This window comes from Drosophila mauritiana, chromosome X (genome assembly GCF_004382145.1).
Source record: "Drosophila mauritiana strain mau12 chromosome X, ASM438214v1, whole genome shotgun sequence".
NCBI classification, from domain to species: Eukaryota; Metazoa; Arthropoda; class Insecta; order Diptera; family Drosophilidae; genus Drosophila; species Drosophila mauritiana.
Window position 1 is genome coordinate 14,902,608 of NC_046672.1, and position 20,159 is coordinate 14,922,766.

A 20,159-nucleotide genomic window follows, 5' to 3' on the forward strand; every position below is an offset into this window, starting at 1 on the left:
TTAGAGCCAAACCTGACCTAAGAAAAACCGCAAGTTCTATATTATTAGTAGTCCAATAAAGTATCGAAATAGCGCCATTAAAACCACTCTCTCTATGCAGATCGTTTTGAAATCAATTCAGTCTGAATTCATTGGCCCCAAAATAGTCGTGTCAATGACTTGAGTCAACGTTGGCCAGCCTCAGACATACAGACCCCCATATTATCTATTACCCGCCAAGAATGACTCGGCACTATATATAGTACGATATCGGGGGAATAGGAAGAGCTAATGGGCGGGCCAGACGTTCAGCTTCACCGATTACTATTTGAACTATATTCGAGGAACCGATCGGATGTATCGTCTTCTATTTTTCCTACCACGCCTCAGTGCTTCGTATGTTTCCGGGCCAAAAAATCGCAGATAATCCCAATTCTCGGCTTAGCGTCCCATCGATTTGGGAATAAAGGCGCCGCTTTTGGCCATGAGTGCTTAAAGTTGAAAATTAAATGTATGCAAATGCAGAGGGACTAGTTTTGGCATCATATCCAGCCATTAATCTTAGTCCGAAGCATTCGATTTGGCAAACCACTTTCGGAACTTCGACGGGATTCTGGTATTGGAATGCCAGAAATGAGAGAATCAAACATTGAATATCAATTCTTGTTCACAAATTCGATTGGTAGAATCTGTCAAATGTAAACACGCAGCTTTGTTTTAGTGCCTTTATTGTGGGGCCTTGAACCTGCGAAGGGGGAGGCTGATCTCAGTCATCTTTATGAATTGGCCAAAAGCAAACAGACAATCGTTTCCATATGAGCGTGGCTATGTGCACATACCTTTTGGCGACAGTGCGCGACGAAAGTGGAAGGCTATCCTCGTTGAAAGTGAATAACTTAACTCGCAGTTCAATTCAATTTATAAACGATTGGAAATATATTTATAAGTGTTTAAAAAGCTGTAATATAATGAAATTATCTCATTGCTAATGTTTCAGCATGTTCAGCAATGTTAAATTTTCAAAAAAATATATATGAGGTTAAGTAACCTGCCTTACAACGCTGTGACGCACTGTATCTACGGTTCGCTTGGATTTTTTCGAGGCGTAAAATACGCGAACATAAATCGTTTTTACGGCATTTAAATTGCTGCCCGCTCTTCATCTTTGGTTGGCTGCTGTTAGTTGTTCGTTTTTAGCTATTCACTTGTACAATGTGGATTTAGTTGTTTGGTTATGGACATACAAGTACGAGTGGTCATGGAGGTATTTTGTGGCAATGTGTGCCCGCTGTCGACTTCCTTGTTCTTTGGCCACTTTTATGATGCATCCAGCTACTTGGAAGTGTAAATGTAGTAGTTATTATGGCGGAACAAGGCTTAAACTTCCTTAAAAATCACGGAACAGTCACTTCAATTAAGGTAACAATTAAGTTACTGAATCGCGAAATTGGCGCTAGTATCGTGGTTCTACTGGAGGTCTATCTGAATTTATACTACGTATTTGCTTACAGCAAGTAAATATTTTATAAACTTTTTACAACTATTAAATTTCATATTTTTTTTGTCTAGCTTTTGCACGAAAAATTTATGTTGGCATTAAGTTATTTATAACTAAACATACTCATGCTCAAAAACTGATTGACATCTTAGGCTTTTTTAACATAAATAGCTAGAGGGTACATTTTAATGTGTCGCGTGTCAGTTTTTTTTAAGGGGAAAAATGATTTAAAGACTATCAATCTTAATTTCAGTTTCAATTCTATGATCTTCAAACGGGGAGCAAAGATCGCTGGACTTCTTGAAAGTTGTTTGTTCCGGAGCATAAACCTGTATGTTTGCCCTCAGGTGCTGCAAATTTGATGATTGTGGAGGCATTATGCGAATTAATTGCTCATTAAATTCGTGCATTAAACAAATTTAAATCAAAACTCACAACCTAAGCCAGTGATGGCGACTAAAATAATGTTTCGACGGGGAGATTCTGAAAATTTTAATTATATTTAATTACGCAGTGCGATTTGAGTTTGAACTTTAGCATTAGTTCAACTCGTTAATTGGACAAAGAGCCATTAGCTGAAAACTTAAAAATACAATAATAAAGTTTAAATAAAATAAAGAGCGCAAAGTAAACACGAATCCAACATGCAATGTGAATTGGATGGATTTGATGTCCGGTGCCGTGGCCACGTTTTTTGGGCCTGGCTAAAAACCAATCCCAATCCGATTCCGAGTTGGAATTAGCCAAGCTACAGTGCCCTTCGAGCCAACAAGACACTTGGACCCGGGCTATCAGCCAAGTGCCATCGACATCATCATATGCATATCGTGGGCCAACTCAAAATACGAAATACGACAAAGAAACTGTTTAAAATTCCACATACAAATCGTTGCAGTGGCAGCCGTTGAAAGCGAAATTGAAGCCGAAATCGAAATTGAAACTGAAAATGGGTTACAACTGTCCAAGGTCGTTGCAGGAGTTGGAAACCAAAGCGAAAGCGAACCGAAATGTGGGGGGTGGGGCCGTTTGAAGAGGCCCCCCTCCAATGCACTTTTGAAAAAAAAACACTATTATTAAAATGAAATTACTTTAAATGTATAGCTTACCATAAGAGTTATTTGCAATTATATTGATCTTATTAAAATAAAGAAATATATAAGTTATAATTTTATAAATATCACAATTTAGTTTGATATTGATTAAATAAATAATCGAAAATATAACTTTCAGTGTGACATACACATAACGCAACACAATCTTTCCACTGTGGCAAAACAAAAGACTTAGACAAGAAACGAACTTGATGGGAATCATCATTATCATCCGCATTTATGATCACCATCATCATCGTATTATTCATCAAAATGCATAGGCGAATGCAGGGGCATTTTGGGCCTCTCTTAACCCATTGACTTCCCACGTTGACCCATGCTCGAGTGGATTTTTGATTGGATTGGAAAACCCAAAAATGGGAAAAAGATGCGTGCGTCCAAAACGATCGCACATTTGTTTAAATTTATCAGTGATTAAATGTTTTTCATTGCTATTGCAAAGAGACGAACCGAGCAATGGCTAAGTCTTTTTCGTAAGTTGTTTATTCAATTTGCTACTTTTTTTTTGTATTTTAAAAACAAATGAGGAATTCCTATGTTTTTTCGACAATACAACATGACATTTCTTCTTTTTCTAATTGTTTTTTAATTACACACACTCTTTACGCAATTCTTGATTACCAAAAGGCTTAATTTCGTATATATTTTATGTCCAGCCACTCATTAGGTTTCATTGACATTATGCACTCTTACGCTTTGCCACTTTTTTACGCGTTCTAAAAAAAAACCAAATCACTTGTTTTCCAAGCGCTCGTTCTTCGCTGACTCTGCATTTTGCTCACACTATTTAATGTTTGATTTGCAACTCTATGTATTTGACCGGCAAACATATTTGTACACATGCAAACAAACAGAGACATCGTGTTATCAATACGCCCCGTTGGCTTTAGCCGATCCACGAGTGTTGCCATCGTATTTGATGGATTTGATCTTTCGCCATTGGATCGCTGATCTTTGGATGTCGCTGGTGCATGTTGGACACCATACTGCATACGACGATATACACCATTTGGTAACATCTCTTTGTTTTCCCGGGGAGAACCGGTTCGTTTGGTGCATTCGAATGCATTTGAAGCGCCGCAAATGGGTAAGCGATGAAATGGCATGGCCCTCTCTGTTTGCCCAGGCAAACAAGAATTCTAGATGGCTAATGGAGTCGAACAGCCGGGAAAATTCACGAAAATTCGCACGAAATGCCAAAAAGCCAAGACGGCAACATTTCAATTGGCAAAGCAGCCACGCAAACTTCACAAAATTGCCAAACTCGAGTCAATCAGTCAGTCACTCCGTCACTCCGTCCGTCAGTTGGGTTAGCCACTTGTTGGAGCCGCAAGTCGAGTGTTGCACGTTGCCGTTTGGACGTTGGTTGTTGCCTCTTGAAAAATCGCAACAGCAACTTGCAACTTGGCCTGTTAATGAGTCGCCGTCGACGTTGGCTCTTGGTTCCGCGGAACCAAACTCGCTCAGATTGCCACAGGCCCCCCAACAGACATGGCCAAAACTACGGACAGCCGTCGCAGCCACAGGTGCACTTCGAAAAACATTGCTATCTCTTAATTAATTAATGTTAATTAATATAATTTAATACCGCCTAAAACATGAGACTCACCATTTGAGGTATTCTCCATAGGATTTTACAAAATTAAACACTACTATAAATTCATTGCTATTCTAATTAATTTAAATAATCTATTTTATTTTATTTCACATAAATTGAATTATAATTTAAATAGAATATTTTTGTTATTGCTTGGCAAAACACACATTTTTTTAACAGTGTGGAATCATAGCGACAGCCGCAGAGTCAATTGCCACATTCTTCCTTTTTTCGAGCCGACGAAAGAGAATGGTTATTTTCGCATTCCCTGTAAATCTAGTTCGATTTCATGGGTAGATCAGCACACATATAACTCTCAGAACATCGTCATATTTGACATTTCAAGAACACTTTGATAATATATATCTGAATCTCCAGCCAGATTAAGAAGCTATATTTTATTACTTCAAATTTCAAGTTGTATTAGAACTGGATTATTTATTGCGATTTATATTGCAATTAATTTTGTTCTAAAAGTAGATATTTATATTATTCTTACCTTTTTTAATGAGAAATTTAAAGCTAAGCTTTATTATTGGCTAAATGATTTTGTATAGACATGGCCAGTTTAAGTTATTTATGTAGCTTAAAATACATTATTTTGTGTGAATATTTTATGAAAAGAGAGTAACAACAAAGTCGTTGCTTTTTTTAAATATTTGTGCTCATAGATAAGCCTGCGGGCTTTTGGGGGCCCGCGATGTGTGTTTTGTTTTGTTTATGTTTTCCTTTTCTTTTTTTTTGCTTTGGTTGCTCTGGTTCCGCTTGCAATTGGCGCCTGTTGCAAGAACCCGCTGGCCAGATATGTCCACAGCCATGCACACATATATATCGGTGGATATAGCACTGAGCCTGGCAAATAGACATATGGCTAACCGAGCTGCAAATTGCCGGCGTCGGGTCGGCTTGGGTAATTTGATATTGGCAACCAGACCAGACCGGACTCACTTTCAATGGATTTGCGTCAGTTTCCATTGCGAATGTGACTTGCCCCATTAATGGCGGTGGTAAATGGCAAGTTCTGGTAAATTCTTAATCATCTGCTGCTTCTTTTTTTTTTGTAGAGTCATTGGAGATTCTCCCGCAAATATTCAAATCATCGAAACGAGTTATCGGCCCATGTCGGCAAATTGGCTGTAATTATATTTGCCAACTTTTTGCGACTAGATGTCCAGAATGCGATTGATCAGCAAGAAATTGTTGCGAAACATCTTCATGGCCAATTTGACCTCAAAGTTTTGTTTATTTGCTTAAAAGCTAAGCTGATGTCATTCACCCTTTCTTTGGAATCTTTCACCGCTTTCGATTCTGTCGCGTCATGCCAATTTGCAAATTTCCTCTCTATTTGTATGTGTAACGCAAAAAAAAAGAAAATATTCTAATTTTATAATATAGAAATCAAGTTTTAAGCCATATATATATGATGTTGTTTATGTCCCAGAAGCTGGACTTTAATTGGCACGTCTTAATTTTGATTGCAGTTGCAGGTGAGTATTTTTTTTTTTTGCATTTCTATAATGCGTAGCGATAATTCTTGGGAAAATGAAAATATTTCTTGATCGCCAGACGATTCGAATAGAGCAATCAGGGCTCTAAGTGTGGTCACAATTAGCACTAGTCGATAGCTGAATAGATAGTGCCGAATGTGGGAAGAAGAGTCTGGGATTCTCGGTTGCAATAAGCAGGCTAACCATTCGGCCAATGCAACTCTCAGAGCTACGAGATCGGAGATCGGAGAATGGGAATCGGAATCGGAATCGGAATCGGCTATAGCCGCAGTCAGTCGCTCAAAATTCGGCTTGCATTTGGTTTTGAAATTCGGTTTGCGGCTAACACAGATACATGACGCCAACACAGATACTGACCTACACATAGAGCCTCGCTGGTTTTAGGCCCCCGAACCGCTGAGCCGCTGAGCTGCTAAGCCGCCGCCGAACCACCCAACCAGCGAACCACCGACCCACCGAACCACCGAACCGCCGAACCGCCGAACCTGAGCGGTCTTCGTATGCTCGGCGGCATTTGGACAATCAGTTGACGTTGAATGTTTCGTCTTGGCGGTCGCTTAATTTAATTCGCTGAACGCTGACAAACGATCCGAAAAATCATCGATCGCCGCAGTTGCAAGACAAGATTTACTATTTCAATAGTTCCCATTTTTTTTTCTGGTGTTCATTTCTGTTGCGTCCTTTGATCTTGTGTGTGGAGTAATTGTGTGATTATGTGCCAGAGAACTGCAAGCTTATAAGTCGCATAGAAAAGTACTTAAAAGGGGTTGGGTTAATCCAGGATCCTTGACAGGATGTCGCGGCATATGCTAGCACTACTACTGGTAGTTATGGCCAGTAGTCAGGCGCTCGAGGGCGTGGTCCAGCCCACGTGCAATCTGAAGGACAATTGCAATTTGGGCGATAATCTTTTGGCCGGAGCAAATTCCGCATCCGATGCTGGCGATGTGTCTGCCGATAAGCTGGAGAGCAAAATAGCATCGATTTTCGAGGATAAGGTCAACTATAGTCTGAAGCTATTTGCGGACGATGCGACGACAACAATCCTGGAATATCAGACGGCCAATTTGAGTCAGCTGCATGCGGTAACGCCTGGAAATTACACGATACACCAGATGGAACAGGCGGAGGATGACGACGACCAAGTGGAGGAGGATGAAAGGGGTAAGTCAAGTGGGCGATCCATTACTTTCTCACGACGCCCACATCGTGGCCTTGGGCACTTTGAACGCTCGTTCGGCGATTTCTGCAATTGTAATGGGATTTTCGATAGCGATTGCATAAGAGGCGCGTGCGTCAAATCAAAATCAATTGCTTGACCGTTTCGTATTTGGCCAAGATGCGTCACCTTTGTGGGCCACTTCCGGCTGATCGTACCTACATGTGTACGTATGTATGTAAGGTCCATCCCGAAAAGTGAGCTTAAATCACGGCTTATCTAATCGATGGCTCGCCTTTTGTTGGCCACTTATTCTTGTTAAAAGGTTTGGCCTTGTTGGATCTTTTTTATTTTCTTTTCCGGTGCCAAATATTTGCACTTAAAGTTAGGACCTCATTTCGGACCTGGCTGATTGGGGGGCTTTCCAGACACTCGATATTCACTGGTTCCTGCGAACGGAGTGGCCCAGTCAAGGCAATGTGCGAAGTCTCACGTAAACGAAACAAATTTTCTTTGTATTTTATTGCATTTCTGCTCTGCATAATGTGATAAGGTCGCGCCGCACGTAAGCGAGCTCAGAAATTTGGAGGTTTAGCCCATATAATTACAGAAGTAATTATCTTAATTGCTAAGCAGCATCTTAGGATTATTCAGCAGCTCATGTTGTTATTTATGTATTTATTTATCGTCGCCTTAATTATTTGTCGCACTTAGTGAATGTCGAAATGAGCGACATGTGTTATTTGTTTGCAAGTTATTTACAATGCGGTAAAAGATATTTTATTGAATATGATCTTAGCTTAATGCACAGAAAACAGCTGATGTATTTTTATAATTTAATAAAATTGAGCTGCACTTCATTACATTGAATTGCTTAACATTAAAGTCGAATATCGTATTTTATATCGTACAAATATCGTATGATATTTATACTCATATTATAAAGAAAACAAATTACTTAAGTTTAGCAATTCATGTATAAGATTAAGGCTATTCCAGTACCTAACCCTTATATCGTAAGCAATGTCGTTTCGAATATCGTAACATCAGATTGTTTTGCCATTTCATCAAGCACCATCGTAATGACATAACGTTATGCCAATAACACTTCCTCGCAAGCACTCGAAAGTGCCAATGCGTAACGAATATCGTTTCGCAGCAGCGCCAATTCTGAGTGTTATGTCCGATGAAGATGTTCCTCCCCCATTCAAGTCGCAGTCGTAGTACCTCCAAAAAAAAAATAATAATAATAAAAAATCGGCGCATAACATAATACAACCGAGTGCCCAGCCCATTTGACGACCCAGCTTAAGTGGCTTTTGGTTTCGGTTTCGGTTTTTTGCCCACTTTGTGGCTGCTTTGTTTGTAATTGATCTTCGCCGAGTGGTTGCTTGTCGCCGATTTGTTGCTCTGTAGTGTTGTGTTTTTATTTTTTTATTTCTTTACTTCTTCTTTTTTTTTATTCGTGTCGCACCTGTGAATGTGCATATACTTACACCATATCACGAAGCCATCATCCCACCCATAAGTGCGCGACCACTTGACCAGGTACCCCAGGTACCGTTAAAGGCCTGTCATAAAACGCAAAACGTGTTGCCCACCATCCATACATCCATCCAACCATACATCCATCGATCCAACCATCCATCCATCCACCTAACCATCCATATGCCCAAAATAGTGCGAATAACGATTCACCAAATAGTTATGATGATGGAAATGGAAATGACGGCGATGATGAGTCGTCCAGCTAAAGGTTAAGATATCTAACCCGTTGAGATACCAAGAACCTATAAACGGTGGCAAATTGGCTACTTCGACAAGCTGCTTTTTTTTACTGTTCGGTGGCAAACCAAAGTTAAACTGCCAATTGACTTGATAAATATTGACTTAAAAGCCCAGTTTAAGTTGAGTAGTGGTGCACTGTAAGAAGTTGGGGTTTTTTTTAAATAATATTCTGAACACATATTTAGTTGTTCTACAGTTGGAATTTTCTACATTTGGCATCTATATAGTGTTCGGATTTATTCCATATTATGTCTCTTAATTTTTCAAGAGCATTTTATTGATTTAACAGTGAAGTGCAAGTGCAAATATTTTTGTCTCAGTGTATGATGAGCAAACAAACAAAACACTGTTTCATCCGGGGACGAAGTCGATCGTGATCGCATTGCAGTGGCTGGCGAAAATGTTTTCGAACACAAAGTGACAAGTGCCGATCGATTTTGTTTCGACTGGTTACCAGGAGAGGAGGTGCCAACAAATAGAGATAATCCGCTGCTAATTGGCTCAGATGAAATCATTGTGCACTATCAAACGAGATGGGTTGTTTGCCAGCCAAGCGAACATGAGCTGTTGTTCAAATAAATCAAAGCCAAGCAACCGCAAACAGCCAAGACATTAAATGGCCCATTCACCGCCACAATTGGCCATTACAATTCTGGCTGGTGGCAATCGAAAACCAGATCCACTAACTAGAACGCTCTTTTGAAACCGCAGGATTGCGCGAATTCGTTGGGCAGGAATATTGGCCAATATTAGCGAGTCCAGCTGCCATTTAGTTGAGTTGGCTCTTGGCATTCGGCCGATACAGTGCTGCTCAGTTTTTAGTAATTTCAGTTTTCAGTTTTTCAGTTTTCAGTTAGCAACTCGTCCAAGTGGGTCAGAGACGAATACGAAACGCACACTCAGCTGAGATAGACGGTTAATTAAGCCGCCAACTGGCAGCCAGTTGCCACTTGCACTTGTTGGCCCGGTCCAAAGTGCGATTCTTGTTCAACATGACATTCTCTGCCGGCCATTTAGCATATACTACATATCTTTCAGTTGGCATTTTCTCGCCAGCGAATTTACTTTTCATTTTGATTTTGATTTTCAATTTGATTTCATTGTACGAATGCAAGCAATGAATGGTCTTGGCTTTTATGGTTCGAAATTTACGATCATGCGTTGGCTGGAAGATCGTAAAAAGTCTCTGTGGCTTTAAGTTTCTAACATTCGGCAAAACTTTTGATGGGCTTCGTTTAGTTGAAATTGGTTGGAAACGAATTGCATAATAATTAACTAAGGGGCTTGTTAGCAGGATCCTGCGGTTTATGATCCTCTTAAACAATAGTGTCAGTACCTCCATAAATGGCTATTTTATTTCTAAACCCACTTGAGTCACTCAAACCTCAGTTAAAAACTATATTTTTCGAAATCCTTAAGTGGCAGTGCCTTAAAGTGTCATATTGTGAAATGAAAATTAAATAGAAATGGCATTCAACCGCGATTTTCCTAGAACATTGGAAGTGGTGTCCCAAGGGAGTTACCAGCTAACTCACGCCACATTTACAAACTATCCTAAAGATCTGTTTTGTCATATCAATGCCTCTGTATCTTCATAATTTGCGATGCTAATGAGCTGAGCCGGTTGTAAATGTTTCGCACGGATGCCATTGTTGCCGCATCTTCATGACGGGACTGACAATTGTAGAATTCTCCATTCTTCCTTCTCCCCGCAGAGCTCCGTACAGCCGGCGAGTTTTTCCAAATTTAGTTTGGATATAGATACATATACACATATATATATAGAATATGACGACAGGTGGCGAAAGGCACTCGGCAGTCAGATCTCGTCGCACTCTGACGCATTTTAGCACTTTGGGGACTGCCCAGAGATACCCCCCTTTGTTTTTTGGGATGCCCCCTTCTACGCCCCAAAAAAATAAATATATATATAAGTAGACGGATGCAGGCGGCGACTGATATATTGATGTTCGATGGCTGGAGCCACGCGATCGGCATTTGAAATGAGATCTGCCTAGCATAAAAAGTGGCCAGCATGATAATGAAAATGTTAATTAGGATTGGGACACCAGTTTGGCATGCTGATGACGGCTGTTCACTTGGACTTGGAAGCTCTCCAAGATCCAGGCGATGTTCTGCCATCACCATTTTCTTCGTCCATTTGGCGGCGCCTCATTATCCATCTTGGATCTCAATGAATGGCTGCTCGGCTCGATACACTTCCTGTTTGTTCGGATGGCCCACGTGCCCAGGGGCCTGACCTTGTCCAATTTGGTGTCCATCCACATGTGCATATTGTGTGCCTTTTGGGGTTCAAATGGCCTGCAATCAATAAACAGGCCCATTTCGAGTGAACATGGCTACGGATCAGTTGTACAATCAATAATTATTGCAATTGTATAAGCAAAGTGATTTCTTTAATGCATAGAGAAAGGATTTAACATAACTATACTCATAGTAATATATAGTTACGTTCTCAAACTAAATAGCACACATCCTATAATAATTTTGTAAAATTGAATATATATTAAATAATAAAACGAAAAATCACTTTGTTACATGATCTAAATCGGATTAATCGACCAAAATCCGGTGCAAAATTGATAAGCATTAACATAGTGATCCATAATCAGCGGTTATCAAATTCAATCACAAAATGCTTACTCTTTTTTGCAACGAAAAACTATCAAAAATTCATAGCAATGACTACCAATTACAAATTACCAATGATTTATACAAAAATCATTTCGATGCATTGTAATTTCCGTTACGATGATTGTTTAAATTATAGCACACAAGTAACAAGTGGGACTTAGTGTTTTTCTGAACTGTTAGAAAATTGTTGATATTTGTTGAACACGGCTTAGAGTTTGCTTGTAAATATGAAAAATAGTTTAATGGCTTGGCTGACTTGCAACTTCGTTTGTTTATTTGGGTTACAGTGAATCACGCGGTTTTTTATTCTTAATAACAACGAGTGCAATTGAAAATCAAATTTCCTTTACTTAAAAATAATCATAAAAATCAAAACATATATTTTTGGCTTATTTTTTTTAACATAATAGCACATTTGTTGACTAAGTGGGCAGCATTTCAAAATTATGTCAGCAGCAAAGTAGTAATTTGAATATCGTATAATTTAGTTAACTACCAGCTTGAAATATGGAAAAATGTACTAAACGGAAAAGTGTAATTGGTTAATAAATGCGTTAAAATAAATTAAACAATTATTTTGTTAAGAGTAATAAAAAGTGCGTTTTTTTAAGTTTAATGTATATAAATTTACTAATAATTCCTATGCACTTCCTTACTTCCAGCCTACTTGTACAACATTGGCAAGCGTTTTCTGGCCATTACGCAACCCTTCGACGCGGCCAGAAATCCGGATGCCTCGACTTTGTGTCGCCGGCAGATGCATCAGTTTCTGAACGCCTTGGACAACTTCGATCTGTGGGCTCTGAAGAGTGAGTACTCAAAAGCTGGCTAAACAAACTTGAGTCGATAAGTAGGTAGGTGGTGGTTAAGTTGGGTTGGGCTGAGCTGACTTGGCTTGGGGGCAATTGCAAGGTCACGCCATGACAGTCAACAAATTGGCCAGTTTGGCGTTGGGGTTCTAGTTCTGCAAGTGGACACTTGGATGCATAGAACCGGAGAGCTAAGGAACTGGAGAACGGTAGAACCATAGAGCCATCGAACCATAGAACCAGTCGGGGGACGTTCGGCTCGAATTGGAGTCATTGCCAACTGGCAGCAGGTGAAGCTGCAGTCGCAGTCGCAGTCGCCGTTGACTTTCAGCATCGACTTCGACGTGACCGCCAGACGAGTCGACATGAATCGAAAGACCCCAAAGTCGAATGCATCAAATGATACTATTCCGGCTAAGATAATAGATACACAACGAATATAATCATATGTATTAATGGAAATTCTAAAAGCATGACAAAGTTACTAAGTTAAAAGAGGAAAAGCATATTAGAAGAGTGCAAATTTTATAGAAAATATATTTTTGAAACAATTCTAGGAAGTAGTTTGTAGTTGTTTAGGAAGCACATGCCTTACTTTTATGGCCGGCACTGTAGCTGCAGCTGTATGTGATCCAAAGTGAAGGCCAATGGTCGAACTTTACCCACATTCACACACACACACCAACACTCAGATGAACGAGCATGTGGCAATGCCAGTTGCATCTAGCGAATTTCCAGCCAAGAGCAGCAAAATTGCAAACATGAGCGAAAATAGCGATTTCAATTGCCACTGCGAACGCGAACTTGACACAAAAGACCGCAACGACGTCGACGTCGGCAGAGGCTTAGAATCAGAACGAGAGGCGCTACGAGTTGCGATCACAGTCAAGGTCACAGTCGCTCCAACCACCGCCCACCGCCCATCAAAACACACACATCCCCCACTCGAAAGCGAAACGTGAAGCTGAATGGATCACATATTCAGCTATTCGAGGAATCTCCAACTGAATGAATAAGATGAATGCCAAACGAATGGGCATTCATATTTCGAAGATCACATAATTAAATAGGTATAGTAGTGAAAATACTGTGCCATGTAATATTCATAATATGAATATATATGAAGTGAATTTCATATATGATATATTTAAGTTAATCTATTATTTTTCAATCGGTCGCTGACTTTAAACGACTAATTCATATCAATATGCTAATTTTGCACAAGTTTATTGACATTTACTATTTGATGAAGACAGCAAGATCATTTCTTTATATCTATACCCATCAACCAATGAGTTCTGGTTTACTGGGAATGAAACAAAAATTAGGAAACGGGAGAAATTTAATTTGCATTTAAATGGATAGAACCTATTTTTAAGAACAGAACTGGAAGCTAAAATGCAAAGGTCCTACAAAAACTCCAATGAAGACTTGCCAAACGAGTAGATACATTTCAAATTCAATCTTGAAGGGGGTTTTTATACTTTAAATATCAAATGTAAACCTAATATATTTACTACTTTTATTTTTATTAATAGTGCACGACTCCAGTGGCAAATTGAACTCGGGCATTCTGAATGGCAACATCAATCAACCCGGCGATTTTGACCAGTGCCTGGGCATTCAGCAGCGCATGAATCCGGATCAGGATGCGGGCCAGGATCTGGATGATGACTCCATCATCCGGGGCCAGTATTGTTTGGCCTATGCCCAGCCCGTTCTGCCGCACAATTCGAAGCGTTTGAAGAGCTTCTTCAAGCTGATCCAATCGCATGGACCTTTCAAGAGCGAGTTCAACGACGTGAGTAGCCAGGCACTTGAGTTCCCACATCGCAAGGTTCCTTTAATGGAGCACGTGACTGGGATACGAGATCAAGGGAATGAACTGAATCACTTGGGCACGCGGAATTTATTGATCTCAAATATATAACATATATATGTTTTTTGCGCATTCTGAAATTTATTAAGTTAAATCAAATTATACTATATATATTTTGGGTTTGTTTTGTTATTTTTTTTTTTATTTCGCACACATTTTTATATATATATATACTTGCTGGTCAAATAAATTGATTAGCATTGCTCCGCTAAAATGTTGGACTTCGACATTGAACTTGACCAAAGACGAAAAACTGCCAACGGAAGGCGAAGGCGAAATAATCAAACGCGATAGATGGTCGTAAAATGCAAATTTTGAATCATAGCCAAGAAATCGAAGCCGTAAGCTAAGCTCAGGCCAGTGAACCCAGAAACCGGACAAACGGACAGCCGGACGGACAAATTACGGATCTCCACTTGAGGAAAGAAAAAGAAAAGAGTTAGGCATTTGAATATAAAGTGTTTGTTGTGATTTATACACTTATGTCAACGCAATCAGAATTAAATAAATTTCACTAAAGAATGAATAAGTAAATCGTTCCGGTTTTGATTTCAAGTAAGCTGAACAATTTTTAATTAACTTATGTACGATCGCTTTGAAAATACTTTTTAAATATTATATATAATCATTTGGGTGTTCAATTAAATATGCTCATATTTTACTAAGCTGAAGATCCTAACAAGTTATTTATAAATAATACCAACAATGGCGAACTGCTAATAATATAACCTACATATTGAAATATTCTTTTTATAACAGCAAGTCAGGAAAGGAAAAACAGGTTCGAGTGAGCAGTTAAAACCGCATAATTGAAAAACCTATGTAAACACGTAATTTACCGTTGAAAAGATCACTTAGTTTAGAACACACATAAAGATAATGTTAATTGCAAAATTATCAAGTGTACGGGCGGAACAAACGCGACCTGGCTTAATTGAATTGCCACTTGAATCCCGTTCAACTAGTCATTGTTTTTATGTTTTCGAGAGTAATGGAGGCGTGTGGGTCAGAGACCCCGGTTGATTCAGCATCGGCAATTAACCTGGCGAGGATGGGGCGGTTCTCCTGCGCCATCGCCAAGCGAACGATCCGCTCTAAACGTTTACTTTTCTTGCGATTCCAGCCTGGTCACCGAGTGCCCCGCTACTCCTTGATCAACTGGGGCCTCTGTGTGCCCTCCGGCTGCTCCGCCCGCGATGTGGAGTACAGTGTGGCCGAGTATCTGGGCAACCAGACCGCCTCCACGGGCATCACCTTCAATGTGCGCGTGGAGCCCCAGATGTGCCAGGTGCGGGATCAGCGGCCCTGGGATCGGAACACCACGTGGGCGGTGCGCTTCTTCCTGCTCGTGCTCTCCGTGGCCGTTCTGTCCACCATCTACGATCGGTCCACCAAGTCGCAGCCCAAGCAGAGTGAGCTCTCCAAGCTTTATATCTAGTTGCAGTCATATAGCTAAGGGTGATTCCATTTTCAGATCCCTGGTTCACCGCCTTCTCTCTGGACAAGAACCTGCGCTGGCTCTTCAGCACGAGCAGTGCTCCCGGAGACATTGAAGCTGTGCATGGCATCCGCTTCCTGAACGCCATCATGCTGATCTTCTCGCACAAGTCCATGGCCATGTTCTTCAATCCGTACAACAATCGCACCGCCATGTCGGAGAGTCTGGGTCAGCCGTGGACGGTCATTGGACGAGCTGCCTCCCTCTACACGGATCCCTTCCTGCTCTTCAGTGGAATGCTGACAGCCTACTCCCTCTTTGGTCGCCTCATGAAGCAGCAGCCCATCAGGCTGAAGAACGAGTACATTAGTAGGCTGATGAGGTGGGCGTAGTTAGATTTTATTAGTTAGTTGCTTGTACTAATCGAATTGGTTTACCCGCTGCAGGATTGTTCCGCCCCTGGCCGCCTTGATCCTCTTCTGCACGTATGTGCTGCCTCTGTGGGGCAGTGGACCCCAGTGGAATCTGGTGGTGGGCCACCATGCAGACATCTGCAAGAAGAACTGGTGGCGCAACCTGCTCTTCATTCACAACTACTTTGGGTTCAGTGAGATGTGCCTGACGCACACGCACCATCTGGGCATCGATACGGAACTCTTTGCGGTGGCTCCACTCCTCATCCTGGCACTGTGGCGCTGGCCACGACGTGGTCTCTTCGCCCTACTGCTGCTCTGCACGGTGGGTACGGCGGCTAGGTACTACACCACGATTGTCAACCAGCTGTCCAACTATATCTACTTTGGCACCAAGTGAGTTTGCCCATAAGTGTACATATATGATGGAAATTTCATCGATTTGTTTGTGATATTCCTTACCAGCATTCAGCGCCTGTTCCGCACCGCCGACTACATGTACTCGTTCCCGCCCCACCGCTCCACGGTCTACATCATGGGCATCCTGCTGGGCTATGTGCTGCGCAGGTATAAGAATGCCCGGCTGAGCAGCCTGCAGCTGCGACTTGGTTGGCTGGTGGCCACCGTCTGTGTGCTGGCCTCTCTGCTGGGACCGGCGCCCATGGGTGACATCAACTACGTGTACAACTCCACCCATGCAGCCATATACGCCGCCTTTGCGCCGATCGCCTGGTGTCTGTTCTTCTCCTGGATCGTCTTTGTCTCCCATAATGGATACACAAGTGGGTGTTGTGAACGAATATCCATGGTTTCGAGTTGTTAATTTATTTTTGTGTTATTTTACGCAGATAAACTGACGAAGCTGTTTGCCTGGCGCGGTTTCCAGGTGTCCACGAAGCTATCGTATGCCATTTACCTGACGCAGTTCCCCGTGTTCTTCTTTAATGTCGGCCGAAGGCGTCACATTCACCACTACTACAACTTTGTTTCGATTATTGTAGGTATCCCCCCAGGTCTAGCATGTATGGAGAATTGTATTTTTTTTGTTCTATTTGCTCATCGCAGCTCGATACCAACGAATTCATATCGATCTTCCTGGCCTCCGTGGCCCTGACGGTGCTCTTCGATGCGCCGTTCCAGAATCTAAAGAAGCTGCTGATCAAGCGACCCACTGCGGCAAAGGTGGTGAAGGATAGCAAAGCCAAGGGGGCAGAGTCCCAGGATGCGACGACAACGACACTAGCCTCACAGCCCAGCAGCACTGCCCTCCTACAATCGCATCATCCGCACTCGGATTAGTCTGGATGCACACACTCTTTCTTAGCTATGTATAACTTGTAAATGTCTTAGCATTTAGTGGCAATATGTTTAGTGATCCCCAGCGAAATCCCCAAAAAAGATCCCATCCAATCCGTCCATGTGCTCATCACATCCCACAGCCTTCCCCCCCGAATTCAATACAAGACCGCCCCTAGTTTTAGTGGAACGCTTTATACATTGTAAATTGTACTATTAGTCAAATCGAGCGACAATTAAGAACCGAACCGAACCGATTCGTAGTCATAAACCAATCAATCACTGCTTGATGTACGATATTATCTTGCTTGCTAAACCGGGCCTCGAGAGGTAGTCTCTGCTGGGGAACCCTATATCATATCATATTCACATGATATTGGGGCCCTGGACTTAGACTCTCGGGGCCCATGTTTATTAGAATACTTACGATACCTTAAGCGAGGTCGAATGTCAGTTCTTAAATGGTAATTTAATTAATAAAATATATGAATATGTTACAAAAAACCTTCAAGCGTTTCGTGTGAATGAATTCCTCAAAGTATGCAATATTCGAATTCAGAGCATACAGTTTTGGAGCGACTGAAATGTGATAAGAAGCCCGGCTACAGTTTGAGCAGCCATGGTTAAAATTGGTTAAGGTTTAGAGCCACTGGATCACCACTACCAATGCTGTAAAACTGTAAGAACAAAACTTAAATCGATTTTGATACTAATAAATTCTATTCCTTCATTATACTTGCAGTCAAATTGGCAAGGCAAAACAGCTTGTGTAAAAAAACCTATGCTTTCTGTGTAATTCAGTACTAAATATGTTATATTGAAAATCGCTTTTTGTACACAATTGTTATGTTTTTTATGCTGATATTTGTTGCACTAAATTGTACTAAATAAATATTAATTTCTGTCTGCTTCCTTAGCCGATTGTAACTAGAATTTGGTTAAAGCAAGTGGCAAGCAAAAGGTTTCAATGTTAAATCGTTAAGAAATGTAAACGGAAATAAATATTTGTAAATATCACATTCACATTCCTAAAACATATTAGTAATTGATCTTTAATATAGGCATATATTTATATTTTCGACGTTGTTTACCGTCTTGCTTGTTGAATTTTGTGATATATAAATATTTTAAGAATGGGCATTGTAACCACCGGCAATATAAGTGTTTTTTCTGATTACTTTTAGAAAGAGTGCTGTCATGAATTAACTGCAACCATTTTAAATCGTTAACCATGTGTTTTACTATATATGGGGCTACATCCAAGTAGTATTATTAAAGTATTACAGTTCATGGTAACCAGAAACTATCATTTTATGAACAGAACACGTTTTTCGCAGCTTTGAACGAATTACATGCTTTAGTTAAGTAAAACAATAATCAGAATCAATTGATTGCCTTTAGAGATTGAACTAATTATGAACTGAAGAATTTCGAAATAAGTTTTTGCAAACAATGCATTCTAATTAGAATAGTTTGTATAGCACAGAAAGCGATTTTACTTTACATTTGAGCAATGTGGAATGAATTGCCATGCTTTTGGTTTAGTTACTGAAGCTCTTGGAGTTTATAGCTGACTATATAAAATAGTTCTTTTTAAGTTTTCAATAAAAACTACGTGGATGGACTGCCCTAGAAAAGTATTCGACTGCCAGCCGACACTAACAATTTCTGCGAAAACCACGAGGAAATCAGCCCTACAAGCGTTTGGTTATGGATCTTGGCCGTTTGCACGCCATCTTTTGATCGCTTTTCGGTCACATTTCACTTTTGTTGCACAAACAATAAAAAAATATTCACCAGTTTCACTTAATAAAAAAAAACGTTCATTTATTAGCGCTCGAGCGATTTATTAGCCATGTTGAGGGGCCATTTTCAGTGGATTTTGGATGGTGTGTACACGATGATCAACTGGAGGCTGTCGTTATCTGCGGTTAAAGGAGCAGCTGCTATCTCCGTCCATATATCCCGGTGTGGGATATACATCGAGGGATACACAGAGCCCTCTACTTGCTGGACTGAGCGGCCTTCTTGGGCTTAGCCTGGGTGCCCTCGCGGAATCCGTTGCGGAAACGGCGACGCACAACCTTCAGGTGCTGCATGCGACCGGTGCCGGTGGTCTTCCTCCTCTTGGCCTTCACGGACCAGTTGTCTAGTGTGCGGGGGGGAATGCAATTATTAACCTGGTTACTGGGCGGGGATTGGGGCATCTTGACTTACAGGAACGCAACTTGGCGGCGGGGTATCCGCACTGGGCGCAAGTGGACTTCTGGATGTGGTAGGAGGAGCGGCCACAGCGACGGCACAGGGTGTGCGTCTTATTGTGGCGCTTACCAAAGCTGGAGGTACCCTTCGTCTGTAATGGAAACACACGCAGGGTATTAGTAATTCGGCTTGCAGGCACACAGCACACTCAAAAAAATATAGGGGAAAACACTCGAAATAGGCTGCCTGGCTGGCAGGGAAAGTGTATTTCGTTTTAATGAGCACATTGTACGCACCATCTCTCGTGGCGAACGGTTCAAGAATCGAACGAAACTTGCAAACTACAAATTTAGCACGTGGCTTCTAGTAAAGACGACTTCTCCGGAAGCGCAGCAAAAAGAAAAGGGAAGAAGAAGAGACGCTGGTGGTGAGCAGATATTAGTGTGGCCGTGTTGCGTGAGTATCGATAGTTGTGTTGCGCAGGGTTGCTTAAATACCGAAAGCTGGTATTTATGGTGATGCCATTTGGTGGCTTAGCAGGCGCAGAGTTGCCAGCCCGACAGGAAAATTAATTATATACTGAACTACAAAATACTTAATTAATGTACAGCCACTTTACGTAATTATAGAACACTTCACAATAATGTCATCGTTTTAATTAAGCTATTATTGTTTCTATTCAAACAGTTATCAAAATGAACAGCCTCTTATCAAAAAATACCAGTTACATAAATATATGATAACAGCTGACTTGCGCCTAACAGCACTACTATCGGTTGCCAATTCGATAGCACAACAGCACGTGGCATGCAGGCATTTTAACAGC

The 20,159-nt window shown here is 41.1% G+C and overlaps 2 protein-coding genes across 3 annotated transcripts; one reads left to right on the forward strand and one right to left on the reverse strand.

Moving 5' to 3' along the window:
* Window positions 1-6,215: 6,215 nt before the first annotated feature.
* On the forward strand, window positions 6,216-17,647 carry LOC117147674 (O-acyltransferase like protein). 2 transcript variants are annotated; one of them, XM_033314650.1, is made up of 9 exons: window positions 6,216-6,858; window positions 11,959-12,105; window positions 13,644-13,906; window positions 15,108-15,396; window positions 15,459-15,804; window positions 15,869-16,231; window positions 16,301-16,617; window positions 16,684-16,832; window positions 16,901-17,647. In XM_033314650.1, the coding sequence occupies exons 1-9, from the start codon at window positions 6,489-6,491 to the stop codon at window positions 17,132-17,134; spliced, it is 2,478 nt and encodes an 825-aa protein (XP_033170541.1). In that variant the 5' UTR covers window positions 6,216-6,488; the 3' UTR covers window positions 17,135-17,647. The 2 variants fall into 2 exon arrangements, with proteins under 2 accessions (XP_033170541.1, XP_033170542.1); XM_033314651.1 differs by lacking the exon at window positions 6,216-6,858 and adding an exon at window positions 11,803-11,892 and having other exon boundaries at window positions 16,901-17,631.
* A 1,290-nt stretch (window positions 17,648-18,937) lies between these two features.
* On the reverse strand, window positions 18,938-19,742 carry LOC117147676 (probable 60S ribosomal protein L37-A). Its single transcript, XM_033314652.1, has 3 exons — window positions 19,630-19,742; window positions 19,349-19,484; window positions 18,938-19,280 (listed from the first exon to the last, which is right to left on the reverse strand). Exons 1-3 carry the CDS (start codon window positions 19,630-19,632, stop codon window positions 19,135-19,137), a joined length of 285 nt encoding a protein of 94 aa, XP_033170543.1. The 5' UTR covers window positions 19,633-19,742; the 3' UTR covers window positions 18,938-19,134.
* Window positions 19,743-20,159: the final 417 nt, after the last annotated feature.

What these genes read in the sequence shown, in the direction of transcription:
- LOC117147674 (XM_033314650.1), top strand. Translation starts at nt 6,489, where the DNA reads ATGTCGCGGCATATGCTAGCACTACTACTGGTAGTTATGGCCAGTAGT. An exon ending in AGTGGAGGAGGATGAAAGGG is followed by an intron (nt 6,859 to 11,958) that starts GTAAGTCAAGTG and finishes CCTTACTTCCAG; the next exon opens with CCTACTTGTACAACATTGGC. An exon ending in TACATTAGTAGGCTGATGAG is followed by an intron (nt 15,805 to 15,868) that starts GTGGGCGTAGTT and finishes TACCCGCTGCAG; the next exon opens with GATTGTTCCGCCCCTGGCCG.
- LOC117147676 (XM_033314652.1), bottom strand. An exon ending in CGCCGCCAAGTTGCGTTCCT is followed by an intron (nt 19,281 to 19,348) that starts GTAAGTCAAGAT and finishes CCCGCACACTAG; the next exon opens with ACAACTGGTCCGTGAAGGCC.